Source organism: Hyposmocoma kahamanoa, unplaced genomic scaffold, assembly GCF_003589595.1.
Source record: "Hyposmocoma kahamanoa isolate Upper Pololo Valley unplaced genomic scaffold, ASM358959v1 66, whole genome shotgun sequence".
Taxonomy (NCBI): Eukaryota; Metazoa; Arthropoda; class Insecta; order Lepidoptera; family Cosmopterigidae; genus Hyposmocoma; species Hyposmocoma kahamanoa.
In genome coordinates, this window is record NW_020653854.1 from 10,827,331 (window position 1) to 10,839,516 (window position 12,186).

The 12,186-nt window shown below is 35.1% G+C and overlaps 1 protein-coding gene across 1 annotated transcript in view; it reads left to right on the plus strand.

Moving 5' to 3' along the window:
- The first annotated feature begins 217 nt into the window (after positions 1-217).
- LOC113231728 (embryonic polarity protein dorsal-like) overlaps positions 218-12,186 on the plus strand; it is a 59,971-nt gene continuing 48,002 nt past the window's right edge. The window contains exons 1-4 of the mRNA XM_026466215.1: positions 218-343; positions 8,401-8,543; positions 9,573-9,721; positions 10,740-10,839. Of these exons, the coding sequence (XP_026322000.1) occupies positions 331-343; positions 8,401-8,543; positions 9,573-9,721; positions 10,740-10,839 (405 nt within the window). The 5' untranslated portion in view covers positions 218-330. The remainder of the gene's footprint in view (positions 344-8,400; positions 8,544-9,572; positions 9,722-10,739; positions 10,840-12,186) is intronic.

Here is a 12,186-nt window from a genome sequence, read left to right on the forward strand (position 1 = left end):
ATTGTTGTTTGATATGTATGAGTTAATTTGTTCTAGGAAGTGATAAGGAAAATACATAAGCAAATTTGATTTATACGTATGGAGATTAATAGTTTTACTTCTGGAAGAAAGAGCGAAACTGTAAAGTAGACCAGTAACTGCTTTGTGTAACGTAAATTGATCTTTGAACTTTGATAAATAAAAATGTCTGTGAGTGAAAAAGATTTCAGTGAATCCTCTAGCGTGGGTTCTCCACGATCACATTTAGAGTCTCCATACTCGTCCCCTTCACAACAAGTGCCCCACTTGACGAATGTATTCTCCGGTATAAGCTGTGGAGATGATATTGCAATGCTCATTGATGGTATGTAATATTTATTTTTAAATTAACCTAAGGAAGAACCTAGACGTCTTTATTTACCAAGGCAACAAGTATTTGTAAAGGAATTTATAGATAATCAGCGTGGAATATAAGTGTTACATGATGTCGAGAAAGGTACTGAACATATTATGTTTACTAATAACAAAATCGTATTTTATCACCATTTTGCCAAACCTAGATAACCTACTTTTTTCGAAGTGATCCCTTCAATGTAAAGACGTAAAAATTATCTATAGCAACAAACGGTCTTTGGTGTATGTTGTGATTGGTTGAAACGTGCAATTGTATATTAAAATGACTATGTATTCCACAGTGAATTATCCATATATTTGTAAGTTTTTACTTTTTGAATTGCTTGTTTGTTATAGGATGGCAGCTGTCAATTTATATCGTTATTTCAGAGTAAATATCTAGTATGTGATTTCTATGAATTTTTTTGGACAGTGATACAAATGTGGCATAAAATATAATAAACACAATAATGTTTGTAGTTAGCATTTTAATTCAGTAGTAACTTAGTAGTAGTTAGTTTAACCCCTTTATTATTACCTTAATTTTTTTTAAACCTAGTTTTAAGAGGCCTGAAATGTTCGGGCGTTTGTTTCGGCCTCGTAATGTATGTATACATATAAATAAGTCTCCTATCTTATCTATCACTACTCACGGGAGTAGCAATAAAGATGAGGAGCAATACTCACACGGGTGAGGTATTGCTCCTCATCAGAAAGCAAGACCTCACATAGGAGTATAGAGCTTCAGCACTCTTCATCAACGGGTTACTCAGCATTAAATTTAGCTCTCCCACCTGACCACTGACCTTCAATTGATATTGGGCTTGACAGCCCACATACCGATCACATTCCATCAAATGAAGCATGTCCTCCAACTTGTTACAAAATTGGCATTGAGGGGATTCTGCCTTTCTCATGCAATAGTAAAATTTATTTAATGGAATGTGACCAGAACGCAGTCTAAGAGCAATTATTAACAGTGACTTGGATAGTCTACCCTCCTCAAACCAGGGCTTTCTTGGAGCATGCAATTGGATAGTTTTGTACCATATACCCATCATAGGTATCTCATCATGCTCTTAGCCCATTAATCCATATTTAAGTCCCTTACAAATGGGATAAGTTCTGTGGCAAAGGCTATACCTGATGGTTCCAACGGCTCGGAAATAAGCTCCCTTGCTAGTCTGTCTGCTACTTCATTTCCTTGAAGTCCGATATGTGATGGTATCCATTGAAGTGTTATGGTAATATTGTTGGACAATAGGTTAGTCCTTAATTTTAATGTCTCATATGCTATCCGCAGGCCTCAACCTCCAAAGACACATCAAACCAAGTGCTGAAGTGCACTTTTAGAGTCAGTGAGAATAACGATTTTGTTTGAATCCACAGAACTAACAAAGGATAATGCTTCCACTAAGGGCAAATAACTCCGCTCTCAATATGCATGCTTCATAACACAATTTAGGTTTGAATGATACATTTTGTTGCGAGTCGTAAAAGGCCGCGCCAACACCATTGATGTCCTCGGAACCATCAGTAAAAATCCTATAGTAGCCACTGTATACAAGAGTTAAAAAACTATTTACACAATTATTTAAATACACCGTGTTACATTGTCCCTTGGGAGTGTTCAAGTTGGGTATCCTGTCTTTTATGCAGTTATTTATATCTATGTATGACATCCAAATTTCCATATAATACATTTCAAATTTGTTATTTTTGTATACATCTCTATTTTCTAAATTGTTATAAGCTTCAGTTAAAGCTGGTTTTGCCTTATTATTCCAGTAACTATTTATGTTACATTCTGCGGTAAGATCTTGAATACTTTGTACACTTACTTTATTAGTGAGGGACACCGTGGATAACCAATATTTATGTGCCAACCAGTATCTAATGCACAGCCAAAGGTGGTGTGGCCAACTCATATTCCATTACATGTATCGATGTAGTTCTAATGAAACCCCCACAGATATGTATATAAGGCTTATATGTAAGGGCTATATATGTAAGGCTTTATTTTGTAAGAGGTCTAGTTTACGTAAGTGACAGCTGGCTGAGTTAGCGTACAAAAAACTTCCATAATCGATTCAGCTTCTTAGAAGAGAAATGTATAGCCTTCTCATAAACTTAGGGTGAACGCCCCAAGAGCTACCTATGAGTACTTTTAAAATATTAAGATGTTTTTAAATCTTTTGACACAACTCATTTATGTGAGAGTTCCAGAAGAGCTTGGAGTCTAGCCATAAGCCCAGATATTTAATTTTTTTTATGGTTATTTATTACTAGACCAGATATGTCCAATTCTAAATTAAATTCTCTTCTGGATCTGTTAAATAAACAGGCTTTACTTGTCTCCTCTGATATACATAGTGCAGTATTTCCCAGCAACTCTGTAAAAATACAGATTACATTCCTAATATCACTACAGATTGAATTTCATTATTGTATACAGTCTTATATACTGCATAATCGTCGGCGTATTGCAGGACTTGAACTTCCGTATCGATTTTTGTTAGTTGTATGGTGACAATATTGAAGAGTAGTGGTGACAAAGGGTCGCCCTGGACTAAGCCTCTGTTAGCCTACCTACTAAAGAAAGTGTTACTGGATAACTGCACCATCAATATTCTATTAGTCAAGAAGTTCCATATATATCGACAGATTCTTCCCCCTACTCCAATACCTTTCAGGATTTCTCAGCGAAGAGATACTAACATTGCTATAAGCGATAAATACGTCTAAAAAGCAAGCCATATTGGGACTCCTCACGAGAAACCCAAAGTTATATCTGAAACAATTCTTGAAAGACAATCCAGACTAGAACAAGCTCTCCTAAAACCAACTGAGGAAGGAGATAATAAGTCTCGACTCTCCATGTGCCACTCAATTCTTTTCATAATGATGAAATGAAAGAGTTTGCACAGGCAAGACATCAGAGAGATAGGGCGTAACGATGATAGCGAGTTGGGGTCACGACCCGGTTTAACTATTGGAATTACTTTAATATTTCTCCACTGGCTAGGAAAGGAACCTGTTTTTAAAATTAAATTAAAAATATTCATTAAATATAATTTGCCAGAAATTAAATAGCATGGAGTAGAAAAAGTCATCCACAACAAGGGTGGTCTTTTCGTTTTATACAGTTATTAAATTCACAAAGGGTTATTTCTTTTTCTAACAGATTCATGGAAATATTATTTATTACAGGAGGCTTTTCTCCAACAGAGTCAGATGTTAGAGAGAGAAGCAATTCTTTAATTCTTTCCAGAGTTGCGGTGCTCCTGCTATAGCTTTTACCTTTTATCCAGTTCATTTCACTCTTCACTTTAGATAAATTAGAATTCCAATATGGTTTGGGACTGAATTTGCTACTAGGGGTTCGACAGATTTTTATCCAGGGTATGGTCCTGTCTGCTACCAAATTTATCTTTTCTATGAAGTTACTATAGTCTATATCAATACTAGATGTGGTTGAAGTTTCTGAAAATATGATATCTAATTCTTCTTTATATTTAATCCAATGGGCTTCTATAAATAATATATTCAAAGGCAACTTTCAGTATTAAGTGGTCACTTCCGAGCGATTCATTTGAGACTGTCCATTTACACTTAGTTGCAATATCTACTGAAACAAATGTGATGTCCGGAGAAGATTGTTGCATGGGTCCATCGGCTAACAGAATTCTTGTGGGGTCCCAAATTGTTTAAACATATAAAGTTATGTTCAAACATTGCATCTTATAAAATTTCTTGATGAAAAAATTAAATCTATAATTTTATCCCATAGCCTCTTTAGTAGAGACTTCCTTATTGGTGTGTTATGCACTCCCATATGACTGACCTCAGCATCACTAGAAGAAAAGGATGTAGTTTCATCACCATTGTTATTAGTTAGATAGAAATCGTTTCTTACTCCTATGTTTTCGAGTCTGTCTCTTGGGTTTAGACTAATTTCTAAGATTTGTGCGTACTGAGGGAGCTGGGTGGCCGCTGTTACTTATGTTGATGTTTCTCATCTGAGATTGAGTGCTTGTATTTTTTCTCAATGCATCTCTATATGGTGTTCTGGTAGGTTCTGAATTTGTTGTCAATGGAGTGGATGGTTCTTGCTGTTGTGTGTTACCAGTTCCCTCTCTTCTTTGTAAGTTTTGGATTTCTGGTTGCTGTTTCTTCATTTCATTTAAATTTTGAATGGCCACTTTGTATGTACAGCTATGTTTAGACATGTATCGCCGAATAGTTTTTTACTTTTTGGAATGCTGGACACATACTTTTAACAAATGACATGTGTTCGCCCTTACAGTTTACACATTTATATTTGTTGGTTTATAATTTTCGTGCTTTTTACTACATTTTGGGCATATGATGGCTTTAGAGGGGCAAAACCGTTTAATATGGCCATTTTTCCAGCATTTGCCACACTGAGTGACCGGGAATGTAAAGGATTCACTCTGGGCATTTTGGACGGAAAAGTGTCGTTTTTATTTTGACTTTCAATTATTTTGTGAAATCTGGTTTAATAGGATAGTGCTATTGTACCTTAATCGAAGATTAAAACGCGAAATTATACGAATCTCGAACTAAAATACCCGTATCGGCCCGTTCTAAGGAATCCCGAGTCAATCCAAGCACGCCGCCTCAAATTGCCTATCCTCTTTGTGGCGGCCATATTTACAGAAACAATTAAACTTCATGTTTAGGCTGATGGCTTTGCCAAAGCCTTAATAAATTTAAAAAAAAAGGGAATGTAAAGGATTAAATCTTCATCCGACATCCATATGCTACCACAAATTGAAGTAGGATAGGTCCCATGAAGCAAATACGGATAGATTCGCTTTTTACCCAATTACCTTCATCATCTCTTTTACCAATAAAAAAATATTTTTTGCTGAAATAATTTCTGTTTTACTTTGGAATATATTTAACATTTCTTTCTCTTCTATATCTATATCAACGTCCCTTATTACACCATAGGTGTATGAAACTTCACTAGTACTTTGGCACACTCACTGTTTTTTGGTTATAAGGTCGCTCCTCCTGAATGCAGTTGCTGTCTCTTTTGTTTTGAATCTAATAAGTCCTTTGTATGGAGTTTTATAGGTTACCTTCAGAATTTCCTGAACATTTTCATCTTTTAGTAGTTTGGCCATTCCTAATTGTTTCGGTAGGGGAATGTCTTTCGACATCACAGACACTTCAAAGAATTGCAAATTTTCATTAGCAGTATCCATTTCTTCCGCAGTGGGTGGAGAAGCGAGATGTTTATTTTTTTCTGGGTTTGGCTTTTTTCTTTATCACAGTAAAGCCTTTATTATCGGGGTTCTGTGAGGTCCCAGATTCTTGCTCTACACGTCTTTTATTGTTCCTCAAAGATGTGTTGTTCGTGCAAGACTCAATCATCATAACCTCAAAATTAGTTTTGTTCTCATCATTCTCCTGAGAGTGGGGTGAACAACCCAAAATTGATCGATTTATGTCTTCTATAGAAAGGCCATCCAGATATGCTAAATCCGGGCCATCATCTTCATCTATATCACTCATTTTCACCACACAAAAATTTCACTTTAAACTTGGGGGTAGATCGAAAACGGTTTACCGAATAAACGACAAAACGTCCGAATGCAAGCGCCGTTGACGCGAGAAGTGATTATTACCTTAATAATGTATTTAAACACGAGGTTTTTAATTATTGTTTCAACATTTCACAAAACAATCAGTAAAAACAAACTATATGTAAAAATACATATGCGAGGTTTTCACTCTAAGGTGACGATTATTGATGATGAAATGACAAAACAACCAAAAATTTGTAAAAATTATTTTTTCTTAATTTTATGAAAAACACAAAGGGTCGATAAGAGTGCCCATAAACATGTCCCAATGATTATGAAAATAAATTATTGATGTGGTAGTTTCCAAAGCTTATTTAAGACATTTTTTTTTTATTTAATTCCTTTATAACATGTTTGGAAACTGTACTGAAGCTCTGGCATTTCGTTGGAATGCTAACCAGTGCTCTCACAGATATTTTTTTTTACAGATAAGCACATATTTAACCTCATATCGAAGGCAGGGACTGTAGATTTTGCCACAGGGTTAATGAGAGCCCTCTGCACCTCAAAACTTACTTTTAATGGGCGTGTAATAGTCACTACTGGATAAGCACCTTTTTTTTTTTTTTGCCCCAGCCAAAGGCAATCAAAGCAATGAAACCCATGGAAATCCTAGCTTAATTTTTATTCATTTTGACTTCAAGTTATATTGATCTTCTTATAGTTCCGTTCCTAATGGAGGTTGGTCAATATAATGGCAATCCTTGCTTTAGAGGTGGCCGCTCTAAAGAGCGATGAGGTCATTTTAATAAATAAACAAGTAAATAATTTAATAAATAATATAGATATTTTTATTTAATTTAATAGGGTATTCAAATATTTAAAAAAAAACCTTGATACCTAGACATTTATGACATGTGTATCTGTAAATTGACTCTGTAGCGCACATTTTAAAGGGCTGACTTGGACATAGTTATGCAAACTAGAACCAACCCACAAAATGTCACTTTCGAGATAATTACATTTTTGTAAAAACAGTGTGAAGAAATAAATAGGTAAGTTATTTGAGACAAACAACATCAGTTATGTGTAGCATTGAGAATGATATAGGGAAACTATTATATTATATAGCAATAAATAGAAAACATTATGTATCTTTTTATTTAGTTAACAAGAACCATGTTTTAGTTTTCGTAAGGAAAACGCTAAAGATCTACAGTACTTCAGTACATGTGACATGGATCCATTGGCACATTTAAAAAAATACATTATATAAAGTCAAGCAGCATGGTTCTTTTTAGCTATTAAAAAGTTACTTATTTAGGGTTGATACTATAGCCTAGATACGTAGCTCTGGTCGCGTAGCGAGAGGTACATTATAAATATAAACTGGGATTATCTTCAAAATTAGATATTTATTGTGTTTTTCACATATTCACTTATGGAGGCTACTTCTAGATCTGCCAAGAAGTTCTTTTTTCTATCCTATTTTTTTAAAGACATTCTAAATACAAATCTATATTCACTCAGCCAATACTTCTACTCATAGAGTAGAGCCTAGACTACAGTACCCTGAAGGACTTTTTTTTTCTCCGTTTTAGCTTGGTATATTGCCAGGATCTTTTGTGAGTGGATAAAGGACACGTCTGGTGTTCTACCTAAATACATAACTCAAGTTCACCCAAATTCAACCCACACACGGTGTGAGTTGGTTCTTGTTTGCATAACTATGTCCAATTAAAAGGTCCTACCCATGTGACCCAAGTTCCTCCTGAAATGGCAACACTTTTGGTGATCTGAACTCAGGTGGGCTGAGCCTAGAAGTATGTGGTTTACAACAAAGAAACTCAGCACTGGTGGCTGCCTAATTATACAAGTGTTCATTAAATGGCCAGACAAAGCTGCAGGTTTTAAAAAGAATTTTATCTTGCCTGTTTATCATATTCGTCATACTTTTTATTTATGATATTTACAAAGTTTGAGTGACAAAAATTTTAACATATCATAGATATAATAGAAGTATAATATGCCATGGTCATTATTTTCTGACATATTGACAAACATTTGTCTGTCTGTCATGCCCATGCCACTGCAGTGGAAGAACTAGTCTAATAATAAGTCTATAACTTACCAACACCGGTTAATGTCCTATTAGAGCTCAGCGAATTTTTTTTTGTTTCGTTTTTTTTTCTTTCAACCGTGACATTGGCAAAATCATCATTTCTCATAATGATGGAGTCATAAAAATAATAAAGTGAAGTAATAAATCTATAATCTCACAGGACATTGGCGAAATCGCCATTTTTTGTATAATTTTTATAATAATACTAAACTACCGTACATAGTTATTTTTACTTGACATTGGCAAAATCATTGGTTATTTCGATGGGGCCATAACATTTAAAAGAAGAAGAAGAAAGAACTAATCCTGAAGAATGTTATATAAAAATAATTTAATATTGTATATTTCCAGGTAAACAACCATATCTAAGGATAGTGGAGCAACCACAGATCTACTTCAGATTCCGGTACAGGAGTGAGATGGTTGGCACTCATGGTTGCCTGCTCGGGCGGTCCACTACTGCAAATAAGACCAAGACACATCCTACAGTTGAAGTAAGACATTTAACTAGTAACCACTTGGTAAACGTCTTATTTATAAAGCTTCTATACCACAAAGGTGATCATAGTCATCACTGATAAGATGACACAAAGAGGTTGTTGATTTTTTTAATGTTTACATATTGATATGAGGCTTGCTTTGTGACGAGGAGACTCAAACAAACAGGAAACAAAGTCGAATACTCAAGATACTACTTCTATGAGACTGAAAATCAGACTGAGATTTACAAAGCGAATTTTGATTAATTAATAGATTCAGACGTTACTTTGCGGAAGTCCATGTTAATAAAAATGGAAGTAAATTAATTTACTACTCCGCGAATCCAGTGAAGGTTAAATTGTGCAAAATAGCTGCGCTTGTGTTGAATATTTTTTCATTTCAGTTAATTTTCCCACAGTCCCCCCGCATAACATTAATAAAATAAATAACACAAGCGCAACTACAGTCACAAACCACCACCAAAAATATACCCGACACGTGTTTTGTCTCTCCACGAGGCATCCTCAGGGGTTGTTGATTGCTCAATGCTCGGCCAAAGACATTATTATTAACGAATTTTTTATTAACGATGTCGACCAAGCAAAAAGGGTTTTATGAATTATTACGAAGTAAACTCAAAATTTTTATTTAATTTCTACCTTAAACTTAGTTAGTTCGTTTTGTAAATGCGGAAAGCTTTCTTAGTTCCCTATTTTTGTTTAGTCGAACTTTATTATTTTGTTCGTTTTATAAACCACATCATTAGTGAAACTGACCTATTACGAACTCAAGTTAGCCTTAGAGAAACAGACCTACGTGCTTACACCCAAGCTTCATGGAGCAATAACACTTCCATAACTAATTTGCCATTTACAAAATTAAATAGTGGAATAAATAGTTATATCCTTACATTATGAGCTATTTTAACATAGTCCCAAAGTACGACTTGCTTACTGTAATTATTACATTATTTTTATGTTGTTATCTAGTTTAGACTCACGTGGCGTCAAGAAACTCTAAAACTTTTTTTTTGTACATGGCAGTTGGTGAATTACACAGGGAGAGCGTTAATCCGAGCGCGATTGGCGCAAGTCGACAAAGATGAAGAGCATCCTCACAAACTGTTGGAAGATGAGCAGGAGGATCGTGACGTCAGCACATACGTACCTGAACAGGGGAGCTATAAAGTTGGGTAAGTAATCAACCAATGGTGGCTACTAGGGCTTTCGGTCTCCGTGCATATCCGCGTCCGGGAAAAAATATCGAAACTCGGTGTCTTCTCGAAATTTCCGGGGAAAACGAGACTTTCGAATTGTTTAAAAGTTGACCATACTTATAGATTAGATGTTTAAAATGGCAAGTTTAAGTTTTGAGTTTAGTTTAAGTGACAAACAAATATTTTTTGACTGCTCAAAAAATATTTATTTTGATATTTTAGTTAAATTTCTTTATTAACTGAAATCATAATAATAAAAATTATTTAAGGGTTATGTTTCTTTTTTATAGTGGGCAAGTAAGAAACAAAGGGCGTTTATACAGTTTTAAATAGACAGGACCGGATTTTAATAAATAATAATAAATAAATTAATTGCTCTAGTGTCAAAGTAAGAACTAAAGCTCCAGTGTTATGGGAATCAGGGACAACGACGGTACCACAACCACCCAGACCTGAGATAATATAGTGTATGTAATATTCGCAGTAATATTTATGTATGTTAAATCGTTTAACTCTATTGAGAAGAGACATTTGCCTTACAGGCATCTTAAATCGGTTAATACAGTGCAATTTACAAATGAATAAACAAACAGACGGCATAGCTAGAAATCCTTTGGCGTTTCCACATGCAAGCGCTCACTGACGGCAATTATGCGCGGTATCCTTAGGCATGCAGAAGCATACCGTCACGTCATCGTGTAAAGAAAAGATTTTGGGTGAAGAACCATCGAAAGGCTGCAGGAGCATCCCCAAGGCAGCCGAGGCATTCTGGAGGCTGCCTGCTCGGTAACCCTAAGCTTACTGCAACTTTGTTTTTGTAGCAACGGCCATTATAATTGATATTTCTATTATAACATTAAGGTAAGTTAAGTAAGGTATTCGTCATCTAAAATGGCCGTACCGTCCGTCAGTGGCTGCATAATTTCTAATCGCAAAATAATACCAGAAAAAAAAAAAGGTCATATTCTATGATTTTAATCATTATTGTGGATAGATTCGCAGGTATGGGTATCATACACACGGCGAAGAAAGATGTTCCTGGATTGCTATTCAAAAAGTACATGGATAGACTAAAGAATGCATCGGCCAAGGAGGTAAGCCATTTCAACTTTCAGTTCAGTTGCGTTGATATTATACTATATTTCGCTGGATATCAAAAATTGTATATTCGAGAAGAAACGGTATTGTTTTTTAATTTCATGGTAGCTGTTACATTGAGAGCATCATTTATATATTAAAAGCGAGCGCGTGTTTCGTGTTTCAATAATTAATTTCATTCCTCTTCTAATCTGTCGATGTTGCGATGACGCAACTCAACTTATTTTCGATATAGGAAATGAAACTATTTTTCAGGATTTAAATCGCGTATATTTGTTAATCGTGTATATTATTTTTCCCACCCCAACTCCGAATAAAATAAATAAAACAAGTGCTACTACAGTCACAAAATAATATATTATTGCAGAGGCCAGGAAGTAAAGGATTGCCGGGGGAGTATGATTTGCCTCAAATTGCATTATTGCAGCAATGCAACATAACTTTACCTAGTAATGGATAAAGTTATGTTTCTTTAGACAAAAATGAAAAAAAAATGCACCAAGCGGCCGTGGACTCTTTATAAAATCCAATATAATATAGAACATATTCTTACTCTACTGCGTCGCGCTGCGCAGCGCGTTTTAGCGCGGGTTTTGTTAGAAGAAATGTTTACTTTATTTAGTAGATAATGTGTTTTTTTATGATACTTAGTGGCGGGACGAACAAGTCGTGCACCTAGCGGTAAGCGACACGCCTATCCATAACAGTTGCAGTGTCATTCAGAGCTTTAAATCGCAAAGATCTTATGGGCACTGCCACTGCGCCCGTCAACCCTGAGACATAAGTTGACAAGTCCCATTACCCTTCTAAGCCGAAACACAGTAATGCTCATATTACTGCGTGGCGGCAGAAACAGGTAAAATGGCAGTACTTCCCTTGAGGAACCCTTTCACAAGGAGCTCTATCTTAGCTTGCAAGGAGCTCTACTGCTTGTTCTATATTATATTGCATTTTAAATTATGTTGCATTGCTCGTTTTAATGTTTTGCTGCGTGGCGCCGCCTAGCTACGGCAGTCTGAGGCGACCCTATGATTATATTATAGTATGAGTATATTATAGTCAGGAAATCCCCGTTCCCGTCGAAAATTCACTTCAATTGATTTCGAGAAAATAATAAAACTAAAGAATTAAAGATAATTTATGTCAGAACATTTTAAAAATAATTAATATTAAATATATTATTGTTTGTTCTTAACCACAAACAAGTTTCCTATGACAAATTTTGCTTCTAGTTTTAAATTAAGCGGAGTACAGTCCATTATTGTATTATTGCTAATCTCATTAGAACTCATTTTCACGTAGAAAATACACAAAATAAGAATAACAAAAAATAACTTTAGAGT